We start from the raw sequence: 19,384 nt of genomic DNA, 5'->3' as shown, positions 1-19,384 counted from the left end.
AACACTTCAATTGGTGCAAAATAGAGCTGCCAGGTTGCTGATGGGGACGGGGCGTTATGCTCACATGACTCCAGTCCTCCATCAGCTTCACTGGCTTCCCATTGAAGCCCGGGCCCAATTCAAGGTGTTGATTATGACCTACAAAGCCCTAAACGGCTTGGGTCCTGGCTACCTGAACGAGCGCTTACGTCCGTATATGCCCGACCGCCCTTTGAGATCTGCGGGAGAGTCCCTTCTCCGGGAACCCTCCATGAAAGAAATTAGGAGAGTAAGTACCCGGAGGAGGGCTTTCTCTGCGGTGGCGCCCAACCTATGGAATTCACTCCCCAAAGAGGTCCGCCTGGCACCGTCGTTACTGGTTTTTCGGCGCCAGGTAAAGACCTTTTTATTTAAACATCATTTCAATTGTTAAAACATATGATCTGGCCTGGGCAACTTCTTCTTCCTTCTCTTTCTCCTCCTATATTTTTATTTTATACTGATAATTTTAATTTTGTATTTGTAAATCAATGTATTTTTTGTATTGTTATATTTAATGGTAATTTATTATGTACTATTGTATTTCAATGTATTTTATCTGTTGTAAGCCGCCCCGAGGTTTCAGCAAAGGGCGGCATAGAAATGTTATAATAATAATAATAATAATAATAATAATAATAATAATAGGAAGGCAGAGAAAATAAACCCATCCCAAGTTGGAATGGGAGGTGGGGAACCACATGCAAAGAATCACTTTTCCTTCCACAATGAAAGCAGAAGCCTCAATAAAGTTACAACAGGATAAAAGCTTCATGCAGAGAAACTCTTTGTCTCCTGCTGAAAATCAATGTACAAAGATTTTATTTTTTTAATAGGGGAAAATATGACCTTTGCTGCCATCCTGTGGTTGAATGTCAAGAAACCTTAAATGACTTAAACATCAGGATGCACTCCCTGCACAATCATACAGAAGGAAGCCCTGCCGCTCTCTCAGTTCTCTAGCCAAAATGACTGGATGAGGCATGACGAGGCTGGTAGTACTTCCCCCCTGCCAAAACTTGCATGGGATTGTAGCGTAATTATCTCTCTCTTTCTCACTCAAGCTTTCTTAGTTAAGCATGTAGCATCTCCAGCATTGGGAAGGAGGAATTGTTGAAGGGAGCTTCAGCTATAGGACATTATAGAAATGAAATGTCAGGGCAACAGGATATTAAAGTCAGACTTGGGGATGCAAACTTGGGGAAGGAGCAGTTAAGAATAAGGCCCAAGCTAGTGTGGCGGCGGCAGTGGTAGGGTCCTAGATGAGGAACAAGTCTAGCGCAGTGTGGGCAACATGAGGACCACAGGCGGCCTTCTGCCACTCTTTGGGTGGCACGTGGCAGCAAGCAGCTGCCATCCAGAGCAACCTCAGCTGCAATTGCTATGGGGTGGGAGAAGCTTTAGCCTCTCACTCTCCCAGCCTTGGCAGCTTAGCAGGCGAGCAAGGAAACTTTGAGCTTCCCTGTCCAAGCATGTTGAGATGTGGATGGTGTATGTGCACATGCGTGTGTGTGTCTGTGTGTGTGCATACATGGCCTCCTACACCTGTCAGGTGCCAACAAATCTTGTGGGGACAAAACAGTTGCTCATTTCTGGCTTAGGAGATGAGATACCTGCTTTGCATATTTCTGTGCAAAGGGGAATTGAGAAACACCACCATCAACAACAGGAATTCATAACACAGCTAATTCTGCACACATCAGCAGACTCAGATTACTGTGTATTGATTTTCCATTTTCCCCTGAATTACATAAGTTCCATTGTTAACCCGGTCCATCTCCCAGTGTTAGGTGTATGTAAATTGCCTGCACTGGCATTACATACTTCTGCCCACTAAGCAGAGTTGAAGGGAAAGGGTTAATGCCACAGATGAAATGAGGCTGTCCCCTTCTCACTTGGAATGGCAAAAGAGTCACAGGACCTCCTTCCTACCAACACCACCACCTCTGCCTGGAGAGAAGGTGGCCTTGTCCCTCCCTCCTTTTCCAAGCTAACAATGAACCAAGATATCCTGCACGAGGACACCAACAGCTCTCCTTTACACAAGTCACTTATGGATAGCTTGTAAGTAAATAAACCTTTTACCCTTTGTAATAAACCACTCAGTGTGGATTCTAATAGATCCAGGTGCAAGCAACAGCCTCTTTCTGCCATTTAATGCTTACCTCTGTGGAACCTGCATTCGGTCAAATATATAACAGGTTCCCACCCCGCAGGAAAGGCTATTTTAAAGGTCTGAACACAGAGCCCAAAGCATGAGGAGACCACGAGATACTCTTCAGCTGCAAACTCAGGCAGCTTATAAGATAATAAAATAGAATCAACTAAATTAGGCTAAAATAAGATGGGCTGGCTCTCTACAAACAAGGAACCCACACAACAAGTAGTACCCTTCACTTATTCCAACTTTTTTTTATTTATAAGCCTATTACAGGTCTCATTGTTTCTTCAATATCTTCCCAAGAGTACTTGCACTGAGGATTTGGAAACATGCAGATTTATTGAGGTGAAAAGACTTAACTGGTTTTAGGCAATTATGAGAAAACCAGAATACCTCAAAACTTTTACAGCTAGAGTCACAATTTTTATTTATTTGTTTCAATTATAACCCACTTTTTTCTTACAACAAACACAAAGTGGCTTAAATCATTCTCCTTTTCCTGCTCTCAACTTTATCCCCATGACAACAACTCTGTGAGGTAGGTTGAACTGAGCATCTGTGACTGACCCAAAATCACCCAGTTGGCTCCATGACCAAGTGGGCTCGAACCCAGATTGCCCGCTTCCCAGTCCCACACTCTTAACCACTACACACCACTGGGTCTTCTAGGAGAGTTAAGGTGCTTTGAGCAACATGTCACTTCCAGAGGCTGAACAACCATTTGCTCTGTCCTGTTGCCACCCCTACTTACACAGGTTTTGTGCATTTTGAAACAACATCAAAACCACAAGACTAGTTTATGAGAAGCAAAAGCACAATGGATGGGGTGCACATACCACACAACAAACCCTCTTTCAAACCACCTTTGATTCTCCAGTTTAAAGCCATAATCCTATGACCTCCCAACATAATTGGGAAGGCCATAGGATTCTTCAGAGTCCCAGCTCTGAGATCCTGCAATCCTGAAGCAGGGACTCCAAAGGCGGAATTGCTGCCCCATGCCTTGAAACCAGCACAGAAAGAACTGTGCCAGCTGTACTCCTGCCCCTGCCCCTGGTGTTGTAACTGGGATTTGGAGGGGGAGAAAGAAGGCGTGAATGTTGGGAAGAGGAGGAAGGTGGAAGCATGGGCTTACATGAATTCTCATTGGCTTCCGAGCTCCCTTCCCTCCCCAACACTAAATGAAACAATCTGGAAATAACAGTTTTTATATGTGAGTTTTATTGTTGTGCTGTTTTTGATTTTACTATTTTTATTACTACACCACTTTTTATTATGTGAGTATTATTGTTGAACATTGCCTTGGGAAGTCTCCTGCCCTGAAAGGTATCTCAAAAATTTTTGAATGAATGAATGAACGGAACTGTAGTTTAGCCGTTCATTCCCATGCACTCCCCCTTGTTCTTGCATGGTGTTCCTAGCTTGTGTTTGTATAAATGGGGCACATGCACTGTTCTTACCTAGAAAGGTAATGAGAATTGCTCTTCACAAGCCTTAACGTGTGGAGGTGGAACCTCAAGCCTACCTGGGGACCCAATCTGCCAAACATGGCCTACCATTTGTTCCCTGGGAGCCATGCACCTTTCCTCTGGTGCCACCCCAGCTACTCCACTGTAAAAAATTAAAATGCCTCTCCCAAGGCAGCGAGACATTTCAGCTAAAATATGCAGGCATACTTAGTATTTCTGGTCTAGAGGCCCTTCTCCCGTTTGTCTGAGGCCTGGAATTCTGCTGAAATGCAGCTCTCAACTGTGTCTGCAGGGCTGAATTTGGCCCTGGGGCTGACAAAGGATCAACACCCCAATTTAGCTAATTGTTGGAAACTCTCCCCAAGGTGCTGCCACCACTCCAGGTTAGGCAGGAGGCCATCAGAGAAATAGGCTTCTTGGGGTGAAGCCCCATTAGTGGTTCACCTGACATAGAAGGAACCATCCCTTTCTCAGCAATATTTTTGCACTGTGGCCGTTCCCAGGAATGTAACCCAGCACCGTTGATGCTGACTGGCAGCAACCAGTTTCCAGGGTGGCAGGCAGAGCTCTTTCCAAGCATGTGCCCTTCCTCCGAGCTACAACCTCTCTGCATTCATGATATATCTATGCAACCCACCTGGTGCTTTGGGGGGGTTGCTTTGCTTTGGGCAACTGCCTTTGAAGCTGGTGAGGGGGAGTGTGTCTGTGTGTTCCTATCTAAATCCTTGAAACAAAATAAGCAAACTTTTTTGTTTTCTAAAGGCATGTGGTCTGTTTATCTTCTCACCTGAACTGACGACCGGGATGCTCGAGCTTTGTTAAGCGTCCTCCGTCTCTCCCAACGGTGGATGGAATCTTGAACCTCGGTGCTGAGCTGCCGGGTGACGGTGATCTTGTCGTAGCTCTTGATAAGCTCTACCGCCCCATAAGTAGTGATTAAGTAATAAGAACCTGTGAAAAATTAAGAAGTCAGTGGGACTGTGTTCCGTGCCATTTCATGGTGCCTGATTGTCTTAACTTTTAACATTGCCGAATGGTGGTTGTCTCTCGGAATGGAAACATGCTTAGCTTAGTCAGGGATCCCTCTGTGAAGAATTTTGGAGGGGGCTGCCAGGAGGAGGAAGGGGACAGGGCTCCTTCAGATAACCCTGTCTCAGTGAACCCAGAGCAATTTGAATGGGACTAACAGTGAAAATGCAGATAAGCGTCAACCTAGTGTTCTTCAGAGAACTTGGCCTACTCTTCTCATGCCTCTCCACTGACCATGCTGGCTGGGGCTGCTGAGAGCTGCATTCCCAAACATCTGGAGGCCACCAAGTTGTGGAAGACGGATACAGAACAAAAGGCAGGGATAAATGAGATTATTCTGCCAAGGGCTGACCAATATGTTGCTGCATGCTGGGTATGCTGCTAAGAGTGTAGAAGGAAGAAAAACCAACATCTCTGATGGAGGCTGATTGTGAGTGTTCGGAACTCCTCAGAGTCCAACTGGCATCCAGTTCACTGCATTTGAAAAAGTGAAAAATCTAAATAGTTTACAGAATGGAATTGGCCAGCAGATGGCGCCCCTGCAATGCACAAAGGATGAATTAGAGGGTCCTTCCCCAACAAGGTGCCCTCCATATGCTTTGGAGTGCAGTTCCCAGCATTCCTGAACATGAAGCATGCTGGCTGGGGCTGACAGGAGTTGAAGGCTGGGAAAGGCTGTTGTAGCTGTCACTATCAGATAACCTACCTATACGGTGGTTTTGTGAGAGCCAGTGTGGTTTAGCGGTCAAGAGCACAGGACTGGAGCTCAGGAGAGCTGGGTTCTAGTCCCCACTCAGCCCTGGAGCTCACTGGGTGACTTTGGGCCAGTCTCAGACTCTCAGCCCAACATAGAAACATAGAAACAGAGCGAGTCAGAAGGGGTCTCCCGGGCCATCTAGTCTGACCTCCGGCACCAGCCGGCTCTGCTCACAACCTACTTCACAGGGTTGTTGTGAGGATAAGATTGAGAAGAGGAGACTTATGTAAGCTGCTTTGAGTTCCTTAAAAGGGAAAAAGGCAGGATAGAAATATAATGCATTAAATAAATAAAATGGAGAAGTCAGGCACAGAGCAAAACAACAACCTGCACCTGAACAGGTGCTCAGGTGATTGACAATAGGCATATGCTGAGGCTCAAAGAAGCCACTGTTGCTGGTTTAGTCCATTGTAATCATGTAAATTTGGAATATGTGTAGCGTCTTCAAGGTGCTGGAGACTGCCATGGGGAAAAGGGGACAAGGAGGTCCATCGTGGTCAGTTCATAAATCTGGACCCTGCCCTTGCACATGGTCCCTGTGCTCGTCTGTCTCTGCCTGTCCTTGTGTTATTCAGAGGGATCTCCCTGTTTTCTTGCTGTTCTGCTCTCTTTGAGCCATCCCCAGGTGTTCATTGCCTAGGTAGTAACACTGTCATTTTGTGTGGACAGGCATCCTGGGAGTATTCTGAAACACATGACCAGGTGCCAGGTCACTTAAAGAAGCAAGATATTCCATCAATGTAATCATTAAAACATTGCTGGAATCCTCTGGTTTCAAAGATATAATTACTGAGGAGATGGGCTGGAATATATGTCCTTGAAGGACATAATTTGTAGAAAATGCAACAAGGCAGAGATTAACACTGGGGCAGTAAAAATATAAGAAAAATCTATGCTGGATCAGACCAATGGTCCAGCCAGTCCAGCATTGCATACACACAAATCAGCTGCCCAGAGAATCCCTCAAGCAGGATGGATTCTCTAAGGTTACTAAGCACCTTAGTAACAGGTGAATGCAGGCATGTTGCGCCTCTGATAATGGGGGCAGCCCATTGCTAACAAAGCTAGTAGCTAGTGATAGCCTCCTCCTCCTCCATGAATTTGTCCAATCCCCCTTTAAAGCCATGCAAATTAGTGGCCATCACTACTTCCTGTGGCAGTGAGTTCCAGAGTTGAACTATGCACCAGGTTCTAGTATTATGGGAGAAGGAGTAAAATGTCTTCCTCTCCACTTTCTCCACACCATACATAATTTTGAACACCTCTATCATATCTCCCCTTACTTGCCTTTTTTAACAATAAAAACAATCTCAGTTGTATTGGTTCCTCACAGGAACCCCTTCAACATTTTAAATGCCCTTCTCTGCATGTTTTCCAGCCTAATGATGTCCTTTTTCAGATGTGGAGATTTGAGCTGTACAGGATTTTAATTCTGGTTGCATCAAAGGTTTGTATAAGGGGATAAGATTCCTTTTGTCAAACTTCGCTGCTCAGAGACTTTGGATGTCTTTCTAAAGCAGATATAAGTAGCACTGACTTTGTTTTCCTTTCTGTGTGAAATTCAAATGTTTCTTTTCACTGAAGCATTTTAACATTTGAATATTTTAGAATTTAAAATTTATTTTTGAGTTGAGTTGATGCTGTGTTTTTGTTTGGGTCACCAGTTGAAGAGTTGTTTTAATTTGTCTTTTAATTTGCAATCACATGATTTTTATCCTGAATCTGTTAGTTTTAATGTTAAGTATCCCTTGGTGATGAAGGGAGGTTAATATATTTTAAAAAGGAAGGCGGGAGAGTAAAAGGAAGGTGGGATATACATGTGTTATATATAAAACTGGTTGAAGCAGAACACTGCTTTTCACTAGCAATGCCAACAACATTGCCCTGTTTCGGTTGCAGCAGAGTAACAGAGCTCTTGCATACCTTCACCCAGCTGCAGAGCAGGGTCCATCAGCTCCATCATATACTCCACGTTCAGAAGCACCTCCATCAGGTTGCTGCGGGCCAGCACATACATGAGGACCGGGAGAAAGTCATCTGCTCCGTAAGTCATCTGCTTCCCTAGAACAAAGAGAAAGTTGATTAAAGCATTCCAAAACCTACACATGACAGGAGAAGAAGGACCATGGAGGGCCCACCAGCGGTGCAACCTAAATGCCAGGCCCAAGTGTGAGCCAGCCCTTTCCAGAGCTATGAGAAATGGGCTGCCTTCCAGAGCTGACAAGCACAGATTAAAAACAGGGCTTAAGATCATGCAAATGTGCACACTGATTTGGTAATGTTCTCTCACCAAATTCAATGTCAGAAAACCCCACAAACACCCCACCTTTTTGAAACGTATCCTAGAAAAATATTTTGGGAATAGCTGGGTGTGGGAAGTGCTCCACTGGACCAAAGAGCAACCTAGTCCTGTTTCCTTGCAAGGAGGGCTTGGCCACAGTAGCCGACAGACCGGCAACCAGCTGTCCCAGCAACTGACACAGAGCTCCAGTCTTGGAGCCGAGTGGCCACAGAGAGCCTTATCCTCCTCCAATTATCCCCTAATCCCCCTTTAAAGCCTTTGCAGGTAGGGGACATCATCACATCATGTGGTAGCAAATGCTGCCCCTTAATAACACATGGGGTGAGAAGTACTTTCTTTTGTTGCCCTGGATCTTCTTTGAACAACTCTAGCCTCTAATACTGATGAGAGACAGACCAAATCCTCTTAGTCAGAGGTTCTGAACCTCTCTCAGCCTGAAGGCTGATTTCCATTCTGGAGAAGATCAGGTGTGGGGGGCGCATTCCAGTGGTGGAGGGCCCCAAAAGCAAATGGATGGGGCCACAAATTCCTCTTACTGCCTGCAATGAATCCCTAGGAGATGCATTTCAACCCTTCATGGGGGGGGGGGGGACACTGCACAAGATGTGCAGTAGCCCTGGCATCACTCCAGGAAAGCTGGATGTGACCTGAGGTTCTGCATGCGTGATCTAAAGACTGAAAAGAGAAGACTGAGGGGGACATGATATCCCTCTATAAGTACCTCAAAGGTTGTCACAAAGAGGAAGTTCAAGATCTCTGCTTGCTGCTACCAGAGCGTAGGACAAGTTGCAACAATCCAGATTCAGGTTAGACATTGGGGAAAGCTTCCTCACTGTCAGAGCAATATCACAGTGGAACCTGCTGCCTAGGGAGGTTGTGGGCTCTCCTACATTCAAAAAGAAACTGGGCAGCCATCTGAGTGGGATGGGGTGATGCGGTGTCCTGCAACAGCAGGGGGTTGGACCCAATGGCCTTCATGCCCCCTTCCAACTCTACCCTTCTATGATTCTAAACAGATCAAATACTGAAGCTCCTCTAAAATTTTATCAATGATACATTAGATCCCATGATAGAAGATAGCCTTCCACTTCCTAAATGTTACCGCAGGCCACAGATCAACACAGAGTTAAGTGTGCTGAAGTCTATTAACATCAATCAGGTTAAGTGTGCTTAGCTGTACTTTGGACAGTAACTGTTTGCTTCTTCTAAGTATTTCCTACAAAAAAAAATCTTTATATGTCAGGCTAAGTCAACAAAGTTTTCCTCTGAGACTGAGAATTCTACTCAGTTGGCGCCCTAAATGAATACTTCTGAGCTCACCCCTCAAAAATGTAAACTTTAAATAAATGAGAAAAAGCAAAAGCCATTACAGTTAAAGTGGCAGAAGTTGTGCATGTTAAGACTCCCATTATAAGCAGTGCTTATAAGCACAGCTTTGAACATTATGGGCACCAATGGTTTCCTAGTTTGTTTAAAAAAAAAAAAAGATTGCCAAACAGAAAAGGCCTTCATTGTTCAATGAGTGCTTGCCGAAATACTTCCTCTGTACTGAATTTCTGCATTCTTTGGAACAGAGGAAGTCCCAAGCGACTGCTGGCAGAGGGTCAAAATATAGCTGTAAGACTGCTTTTCCCAGCCTGCTGTCACCTAAATGCTTTAGGTGACAACTCCCAGAATTTCCAACCAGTAGCCAGGTTGGCTGGGATTGATGCAAGCTGAAATCTAAAACATCTGCAGGGAGCCAGGATGGGGAAGGCTGCCCTAAGAAGTCAACATTAAGGCAAGTGCAGGGTTTGCAGTTAATTTGTCCAATGTGTTTCCTAGGAGCTACCTGCTTGGTGTCAAGCCAGATTATTTACTGATCAGCTATGCATTCCAGATGCCACTGGATCATATGCTCATTTACACTAGGATCACTGTTCCCTCTACATGGATGGAAGCAGGAAACACGTGAGACAGAAAGAACATGGCCAAGTCATGCCCTGGTGTTACATGTAAATGTTGAGTGAACTTTCCACATTCATTCCAGAAACCAAATAAATTTATTTCTTCCAATATCTGTATTTGACTCTCTTGGTATATGAACACTACAGGGTTAAGCAGCTGTAATAGTCATTCCCCTGACTTAGGAAATGCAGGGAACTATAATATTGTAGCATGTTCAGGGGAGGTGGGTCTCAGGATGTGGAACCAGGAAGTTATGACAATGAATATAATGGCCTCCAAAACAAAGGACCAACTTGCATATCACAGCTGCAAGCAGTTGGGTTAATTCATTAACTGGCAGGACATGCTTTGTATGAGCTGCTTCTGGTTTGCATAAACAACTTAGGAACACCCTGTTCATAGGTTCTTAGCATGACGTCTAAACCCAGAAACTCTAAATTATTAATGGATTAACTCACACAATGGGGTGTCCATAGGTTATTTATGCAAACTGGAAGTGGTCTACAATGCAAGCCATGGTTTAGTTAATTAACCCACAGTTTTGTGCCATGGTACACAAACCAGATCACTGTCCCCTGAAAATTCATCTGCCTCCTATTACTGTGGCCTGTGCGGACTCAGCCAGTGTACTTAATTTTCAAGGCTGAGATTATCCACCCTATTGTATTCTCAATCATCATGTATGGGGCTGAAAGCTGGACAGTGAAGAAAGTTGACAGGAGAAAAATTGATGCATTTGAAACATAGTGCTAGGAGAGAGCGTAGCGAATACCTTGGACCAACAAAAAAGAACTAAGTGGGTCCGAGATCAAATTAAGCCAAAGCTTTCCCTAGAAGCAAAACTTACAAAACTCGAGTTGTTGCATTTTGGACACAGCACAAGAAGGCAAGACTGTGTGGAAAAGACAATCATACTAGGGAAAGTCAAGGCAGAAGAAGAAAAGGAAGGCCAAATATGAGATGGATTGACTCCATAAAAGATCCCGCCACCCTGAATTTACAAGAACTGAACAAGGCTGTCATAGATAGGGCATTTGGAGAGCTTTCCTACACAGGGTCACCATGAGTCAGACACAACTTGACAGACCATAACAACAACCTCTGTGGAAGGAATGGCCTGTATAAACCATCTTGCCTTTTTCAGGGAGGCTGAAGTTTAGTGCTACAGCTTTGAATGGCTTGTAGGCAAGGGTTGTAGGCAGATGTGCCCATACAGCAGCCTTCCCCAACTTTTGTGGCCCTCTAGATATTGAACTGCAACTCCCATGACCCACAACACCAATCATTCTACAATGCATGATGGGAGCTGTAGTCTAACAACATCGGGGGACCCACATCTGGAAAAGGCTGCAATTTAGCAATGTTGACTTCTAAAACCTAGTACCTTCCTGATAATGTTGGTCTACAACTTCCATATTTCCCAGACAGAATGGCTTCTTCATAATTATGGTTCAGCACTTCTGGAAGGCACCAAATCTGGGAAGTCTGAAGTAATGGATGACTTGGACTCTTCCAGATAACCTTTATGCATTTGTGCTTTAAAAATCCCTCAAGAACAACCCAACTTTCTTGTACCAAGATATATTCCACAAAAAGTTGGAATCCATTGCTGAAATATAGTATGGAAATTTATTAAAGTTTTCTGATTTTACATAATATAGTTTGCTTTTGCCCATCCAGGGGAGGAGCAAGAAGCTCTGTAAAGCACGTTGCATGTGGCAATGTTTAATCATTTTATTTACTCTCGTGTAAGCATGCACGTTTCTGATTTGGATTGAGGCAATCGGGCTCGTGAGGCAGGCATAAGGTTAAAACTTCCCTCAAGTTTTTCCCTGAAAATTCACACATACACAAGTGGTGGGGTTAGGAAAAAAAAGCTCCACTGTGGCCAATGAAGGCTTTTCTCTCTCTCTCCCACTGGGCTAGGGTAGAATTGCAAGGGGGGACGAGTTAGTGTAACCATGCTGGAGCCTGATGGCCCTGATTTGAATCAGGCCAGCACGCATTACATGAGGTTAAATAAAACTATCAATTGTACATAGACTCTTCCTGCTAAGTATATTGTGTAGTTTGGCCCTCAGTGATCTCAAGAAGTATCTGCCTGAGAGTACATGATGAGAGGTGTCTGAGACTCCTTAAAAATGAGACCCATTGCCCTGCTCACCCATGATGCATTGCAGACACAATATGTACACCACTCAAAGGAAAACACTTGTCTTGAAGTACTGACAGGTTTTGCTTCCTGTAGCATTTTGTACCTTTCTCAAAGCACCATAGTCTGCAATAAATTTTTCTTTCCTTCCTTCCTTCCTTCCTTCCTTCCTTCCTTCCTTCCTTCCTTCCTTCTTTCCAGAGAAGGTCAATTCTTTTTGGATATGCCTGTAAAATCTACCTCATCAAAGCATACAAGTACCTCTCACACACATACTCTGACATTTGCATTAGCAATGATGAAAGGAAGCTGTGAAAGAGATACCCAAAAGCAATTTAAGCATGGCATGTAAAAACCACATGAAGTCATCTCTTGCGCCAGGGAAAGGAAGAAAAACAAGATGAAGAAGAGATGAAGAAGAAAAATCAAATTAATTGCTGTAGAACACAAACTTTGTTAGACACATTATTTTCACTGAAGTCACTGATCTGAATTCAGCTGCAATGGAACAAGGAATACTTTGGTAAGTTGTGATTCCTTTTAACTCTGCATTCACTTACTAATCACCAGTCTCTGTAGCCACAGCCAGTTAATGATGAGCCAGGAAAGATTTATACAAAGTGAGGTAGTGGGAAGGCATGAAGACAAAGAAGTCGAATGCAAATCTCTGAGATCTCCAATGGTTCAAAATCTGGGCTAAAATCCTGGATCCCAGCTCAGATTCACTCATGAACTTGGCAAGGCATCTGCATTTTTGGGAAGTTCCAGAATGAGTAAGGACAGAGCATAGTACATTTTGCTCATGAAACTATTAACTACAGGAAGGTCATTCCTGGGTTCATTTTTCCTATACTCAGTGGAGTAGTGAAACATTTTGAAGTGATGGACCCTATAGGGTACAGAAGATCAGGCAACTGAGTCAATCCATGTAAAAAATACAAGTTCTGGCAGTTTTCATTTCCAACAGAGCAGGTCCTTTGAGAAGCGAATAGGACTTAGTTGTGCATGCAAGCCCTTGTCATCCCCAAATACTTTGTATTACAACTAGGAATATTATATTGTTGCAAGGGAAAATTTCATTGCCCTTTGCTACCGTGAGGAATGTTGCTCAGCTTCTGTTGAACAGGTTTCTCTGCTAATCGCCAAGTCCTGGGAACCAAGTTCCAGTGCACCACTAGCTGTACGCTTAAAAAATAAGGGGCCTTTGCACAAGAAGGTTCTTGGTGGAGCAAATATTAATGGAGCAGGATCTTCCACCCCTTCCACTTCAGCTCTCTGTACCCAAAAATCTTCTCCAGGGGGTTGGGAGGGTTTCCAAAATAGCAGAAAGACTGGTACTTGGAGTTGCAGAGTGAAGAGGAAACTTGCAAAATCGCATCCCTTCCTCTTCCATTTGCAAAGGCATCCACTAGATTAAAGGCTGTTCCACAAACCACTCAGCTGGGCATGACTCAATGTGTGTAATGCCGTTTCCATTCCTTTTTTCAAGGTACCAAAGGTTTAGAATAAATGATTTATATACAAGAGTCCTGGTCATTCAGTAGTCTATGTTTCTACAAAGAAAGAGGGAGAAAGAGCCCAAGAGAAAGAAAGAAAGAAAGAGAAAGATTGAGAGAGAGAAATTAAGATTGATTTGGGGCAGGGTTGGCCGTAATTTCCCCATTTGTCTCCTGGCTTTCACCAAAGAGCTCATTAGCAGCAGAAAGTCCTTCACAAGCTGCTTCAATGACATTGGAAATGGTCTCACTTGTTCAAGGTGGAATTGCCTTATTCCAAATCCAGCTTGCCTCCTCCTTTTTCCTCCCCAGTGACATGAGACATTTGCTTCATAAATATCTATAAGAGGCTTAAAATAAGCCCGCTCTGTGCTACAAGCCCCCATGCTATTATAGGCGTCTAGGTAAACGATCTGCAGCATTCAGCATCCACTGGTTGGGCTACAGTGCTTGAATGAAATTGGTATTTAATAATTGAATGTGGAGTTAAAAAGGAATTGGAATCTTTCCCAGACCTCCATAAAGAAATTAAGGCTCTGGGTGGAGGGGCTCCACTCTTGGTTCTGAGGCACAACAGAGCAAATATCATCATTGGTGGAGTAGATCCCATCCCCATTACAGATATGATTAAGCAAACCATTCAGATGCCACCATATCCAAGTGTACTAGTCTTACATACATTCAGTCTTAAGCAATACAGGAATCAGCAATAAAATAGGATTAAAGTCAGATCCTTATAACAACAAAGACCACATTCTGCCTGCAATCGTATGCATACTTAGCTGGGACCCGGCTTATTTCTGGGCAGACACACACACTGTTGCACTGACAGTCTACAAACTTAAGCATACTTGCTAGGAAAAAATGCCACTGCACACAATGAGAATTACTTCTGAGTTAACAACATAGGTACCACTGCACAGAGTGCATTAGCACATCATGACAACTCATCCTGTGAATAAACTATGCAGGGTAGGTTGTTCATGATGCACCTGACAGACAATCAGGCTCACCTTTGGGTTGTCTCCACTTCTTCTGCCGGAACCCCCAGCCAGTACCCCAGGGGATCTGACGGCTAAAGCCTCTGTCTCCTCTCCCTGCTGCAGTCATGAGCCATTTTTAATTCAGTGCATATTTTATCTCCTTCCCCTGCCCGTTTTTCCCCCTGAAGATGGTTTTTCATGATTGGAGTCGACAGCCATTCACAGCCCCTCCAAAGTGTTCTAGTGGCCTATTGGAGGGTTCAAGCCCATTTAAAAAATATGTGCAAATATTTTCATTTTTAAAAATGTAATTGGACTTAAGCAAGTGCACACTTGTGTGGGTCCAAAATGGGCAACCTAACCTAGTTAATGTCCTGGGAGCCATTTGCCATGAACATACAGCAAACACGCACCATAGTCATGGATTGACACAGAGAGTTTTATTTTGACTCTGCGTTTCCCTGACAGCTGTCAAAAGGCAAACTATTAATGGAAAGCAAAGCAGTGAATGAGCTTTGTCCACAAAAGGGACTACCAATAGGTAGTCATCTTCATGGTGAGATGCTCAAGCTTTCGGATAAAAGTTTCAGTTTAAAAGGAACCCTGCACATGGACAGTTATCAAAGTACCACCCCCTGCAAACAAGGTATCTTGCATTTTCCACCTTCCTGAGCATCAAGAACTCTGGAAAAGTGTGGAAAATATTCAGGATACTAATAACAATCAGCCAAAATAAAAAAGTTGAGGTTTTCATCACAAAGGGGGAGACCTACTGGCCATCCCCATTTTGCCAGCAAAGATCACTCACAACTTTGTTTTCTACAACTAGCTGCATGGGGTTATCAAAGTAAAAATTAAACTTCTCTACAGCGTCCCTGAATCAATGTCTATAGCGGATGCCTTCTGCACCTTGGCAGCAAAACTCCCCCAGGACATAGCCCAGGAAAGACTGCCCTTTTCAGACCTGTGAGAGTATGCAAGTGCACACTTTCACAAGTCCAGCTACACTTCAAAATGCAAAACTATTTTGGCATATTTGTGTTGCAAAAAAATAGGTAGCAAACCAGTGACAAACCCTCTATTGCACTGCTTGTGCATTCTGAAGGGGCTCTCAATGGCTGTCACTTAGAGGTCACCAAAAACAATCCGGGGGAGGGGGGAGCCATAGAGTGCCCAAATAGGCTTGCAATCATGGCAGGGGAGGTGGAGCAGTGATGGCCATTTTACTGTGCTGCTTGGACAAGTGAGGCAGCTGGCAGCAGAAGTGTTTCAGGTGAACTGTGCAAGAACAGTAAGGGGTGCTGCTGCTGTTGCCAAGTTCCTTCCTAGCCACTTTCCCGGATCCATGATGGGCTTGGTTATCTAGGTTCAGACAACACAACAACTCATCATGGGCCCAAGAACCCTCAGAACAATCCATGGCCTGTTAGGGTGGCTTGTTCACGAACAACCCACCCAGCAGAAAGTAGTTCATACTGTGGGTTTTCACACATCTCCAATGCTGCCATTCCACTGGGTCCACTGTTTTGGCAGGAACTACAAACTGGTGCAACAGGAGCGTACATTTCCAAAGCAAGATTTGTTTCCAGAATGGAACATGTCAGAAGAACTCCCTTCTGCAAAATCTACTGGTTTGTGCTATTCTGGAAACTAGCATTTCTTTTCATTTCTGTCTGCTTTGGAAACCATGTGGTTCCCATCATGCTAGTGGGATGCCCCACAAATGCACGGGCAGTATTGGGCATTGCCCCTTGGATCCCAACACCTATTTCTGTTATTTACACAAAGGCACTCATACGGATATGCCACCTCCCTGACCTGTTAATTCTAGACATGAACTTTCTCTTGCAGAGAGAACTGGACCATTCTTCTCTTGAAGGATGAACTTCTAGAATTATGAAATCTCTATGCTAATGAAAGATAGCCTTTGCCCATCCCTGGTATGAAACCGCTGGGATTTGTCAAAAATTAAGAGCAAATGTCTCTCAGTAATCTCCAATCACAGATCAGGGTAGCACTGCAAATCCAGCTGATGTAGGGAATGGCTTAATTAAACATAAGAGAAGTCCCAACAGGGTAGATCAAATCTGCTTCCCACAGGCTGCATGATAGAAATCCTTTACCCTTGTTCCGAACAGAGTGGCTGACTCCACCTGAACTGCTGCAGTTACGTGGGACCTCTATTGTTTACAATTAAATTAGCCTTCTACATCATCATGCCTTCTTGGTGTTTCAGTCTATGCTTCCTGTCAGCCCTGACTGGCATGGCCAGTGATTGGGGATGATAGGAGTTACAGCTCAAAACATCGGAGGGCCAATAGTTGTGGAAGGCTCTGTTAAACTGTTTCCTGCACCTGTCCGGTTATCTCTTCGTGTTTTTGGTCTTCATTAACAGATACTCACTTCAGCTGTGGTTTCTGATAATGATCAACACAATTTTGAACCAGCTGTTATGAGTCATTGTATAACTAATTGGATCTTCTGTACTCCAGCAGACATTAAAAATGCAGTGTCAGGAGGTTTTCCACATTACCTGGGTTTCCCTGAGTCATGGAATCATAGATGAGTTTGCAGGACTTCAACAAGATGCTAATCTTTTTCTCTGGAGAGTAGGCCTTGTGCATACTTGTGAATTTGTGTAGGATTTTCTCCAGCAATGCAGCTTCAGGCACACTAGTGGTTACTCCTAGGTCAGTGGTAGTTGTATTTTGTATGACTTGCTGGTTTTCTTTCAGGAGCTCGAAGGATCCATCTTTGCTGTGGATTTCTCTTAAGTAAGTATCGATGGCCTCTTTTAAAGGCTTCAAGACACACTTGTGCAAAGCGGACTCGATGATCACCTCTGAAAGAGGGGAAGTAAGGTGTAAAAGGAATATATGTAAGAAATCAACATAGCACGACCGATAGAATCATCCATCTAAGAGTTCTAAGTTCTTAATTGTAGGAATCCCCATCTGTTCTACCTGCTTTGTTGCCCTATAAAAAGGAATGAAAATATTTTCATGCCCAACAGTATAAAAATATTTCTGAGGGCTGGACTAATTATGAAAGTAAAATCTGATCTTAGTTTGTATCTACCATCTTTTCTGTGTCCCTAAACATATTCATGAAAACTCTTTCTGCAATTTATAGTAAAATTTGAAGGCCTTAGTTTAGGTTAAAGCAAATGCAGGTCTCCATCATTTAGGAGCTACATATTGGTTAAAATGAACCCTCTGTAACTCTTCTTAGTATCCCACATCTAGGCTATATCAGGGCATTAGTGAGAATGTAGTACATTATTCTTTTATACACCTGAATTTGTTTTCAGTGTAGGATGAGATATTAAAGATAATCCCATTACGGTTGGGAGAAAAGTTATTTCTCAGACAGTAGTAGCTGCCAGTGAAGGGGAGAGTCTCAGTAAAAAGACCAAGAACCTGATCTTTGCTAGTTTAGTTTGAAAGAGCAGCTGGAATTCCAAGAGGAAATTAGAAAGATCCTCCACACGGGGCCAAAGTTAGGTGATACAGCACGTTAAAAGGTTTGTAGCCATATAAGACCCTTCTTTGCTTCAACTCCTGCAGATATGCTGAGTGCAACCTTTTGAAGTGCTGAATCCTAGGAAGAGAGATGCTGCAACATCAGATCTATTCTGCAGTTTAGAGCACCCCTGTTCCTATTTTAGGGAAGCTGTTGCCTAATACTTGCTTAACACCAACCATGTGAACAAAAACACCACTCCCTCGCCCGCACGAGAAAACACATTTTCATCAAACTTGCAAAAGTGGAGCAAATTGCATCATATAAATTGCACTTGTTGTCAACCCCAGAGGGGACGCAATCCAAAACAGCAGGCCTAACTGTTTTAGATCGTGGCCAGTCTATCGGCTCTGTTTTGCAGAAACGGAACCACAACAGAACGATTTAAATAGGTGAGATGCATCTGTCTTTATACAAGTATAACAATGGTAAAGCTGCTGCTTCCTACAGAGATCCAATCCACAATCGGCTTGTCAATTCTAAGGCATATTGCACTCTCCATAGTATTAATTTGCAACATAGTATTGGAGACTTTGCTAAGGCACTTACACTGCAATCCTAAGAGTGTTTCCTCGGAGGTAAGGCTCAGTCAGTTCAATAGGACTTTGTACCAAATAAATGTGCATAGAAATGCAGCCTAGACAATACTTTGGAACCTCTACAGGGTCTGAGTCAGCAAGTATTCCTACAAAAAGTTGGGTAGTGAGACAAGAAGATTGCTAGAGATTATGAAATGCAAACTCTCATTCCAAAAAGAGTTGTTTTCCCACTCTCTCACTCTGTTTACTAGTTGTGTTCTTATGCCTTTAAAAGCAGCCCAAGATGCAGAAAGTTAGCAGGTAAGGTTTTCCCCATCATGAAAAAACTTCATTTGATTTCCACATGTCAGTTTGCTCACGAGGAGGAGTAGAAAAATAAACTGAAAGACCTGCTTCCCAAGTGTCCACAGTCATCTATTATAACAACATCTATTATAAGTATAACAACAACATTTTGGACTACCTTTAAAGGTACAAAACTCTTTCAGTGTAGCGCAAAATTGGTTTAATCTCTGAATAGCTGTGATCCAGATAGATCCTCTGCCAATTAGAGGTCCTTGGGTTGACTCAATGCCCAGCAGCATCTGGTGTGCTATATACAAGTTGACTAATTCCAATGAGCATCACTTCAAAGAAACAACTCAGTTCTCCAGAAAGGCTAGCTTCCTCCTTCCTACCCGGCCAAGCATTCTGTCTGCACACACACTGTTCATATCTAATATGTCATCTTTCAACATAGCATAGAACTGAAACAAGAAGGAAAAGGTCTGTAAGGAAAAGTGCTAAAACTGAAGAAGTTAGAGATCTTGGGGAAACACTTTAGCCCTAATCTTGGTTTGAACTGCATGTTCTCAACCAACCAAACTGCATGTTTACCAACCAAAAAACCAGTGATTATGTTTCATTGACCTCATGCAACGGCCTGAATCTATTTTTTAAATATTAATTTTTAATCTAAAATACAACCAAAAGCGCCTTAAATAAAGAAATAGAAACATACGAAATTAAA

At 43.5% G+C, this 19,384-nt stretch overlaps 1 protein-coding gene across 4 annotated transcripts in view; it reads right to left on the bottom strand.

Annotated features, from left to right (window-relative positions):
* The window catches only part of RIN3 (Ras and Rab interactor 3), an 88,489-nt gene that overhangs the window by 7,637 nt on the left and 61,468 nt on the right, over window positions 1-19,384 (bottom strand). For all 4 annotated transcript variants that reach the window (XM_044436558.1, XM_044436557.1, XM_044436559.1 and 1 more), the window contains 3 exons: window positions 16,848-17,156; window positions 7,358-7,495; window positions 4,436-4,599 (listed from right to left, as the gene is read on the bottom strand). In XM_044436558.1, the coding sequence (XP_044292493.1) occupies window positions 4,436-4,599; window positions 7,358-7,495; window positions 16,848-17,156 (611 nt within the window). The remainder of the gene's footprint in view (window positions 1-4,435; window positions 4,600-7,357; window positions 7,496-16,847; window positions 17,157-19,384) is intronic.

The sequence above is a fragment of the Varanus komodoensis genome, unplaced genomic scaffold, assembly GCF_004798865.1.
Source record: "Varanus komodoensis strain SLA01 unplaced genomic scaffold, ASM479886v1 scaffold3, whole genome shotgun sequence".
In the NCBI taxonomy this organism is placed as follows: Eukaryota; Metazoa; Chordata; class Lepidosauria; order Squamata; family Varanidae; genus Varanus; species Varanus komodoensis.
This window is presented reverse-complemented; position numbering and strand designations above follow the sequence as displayed.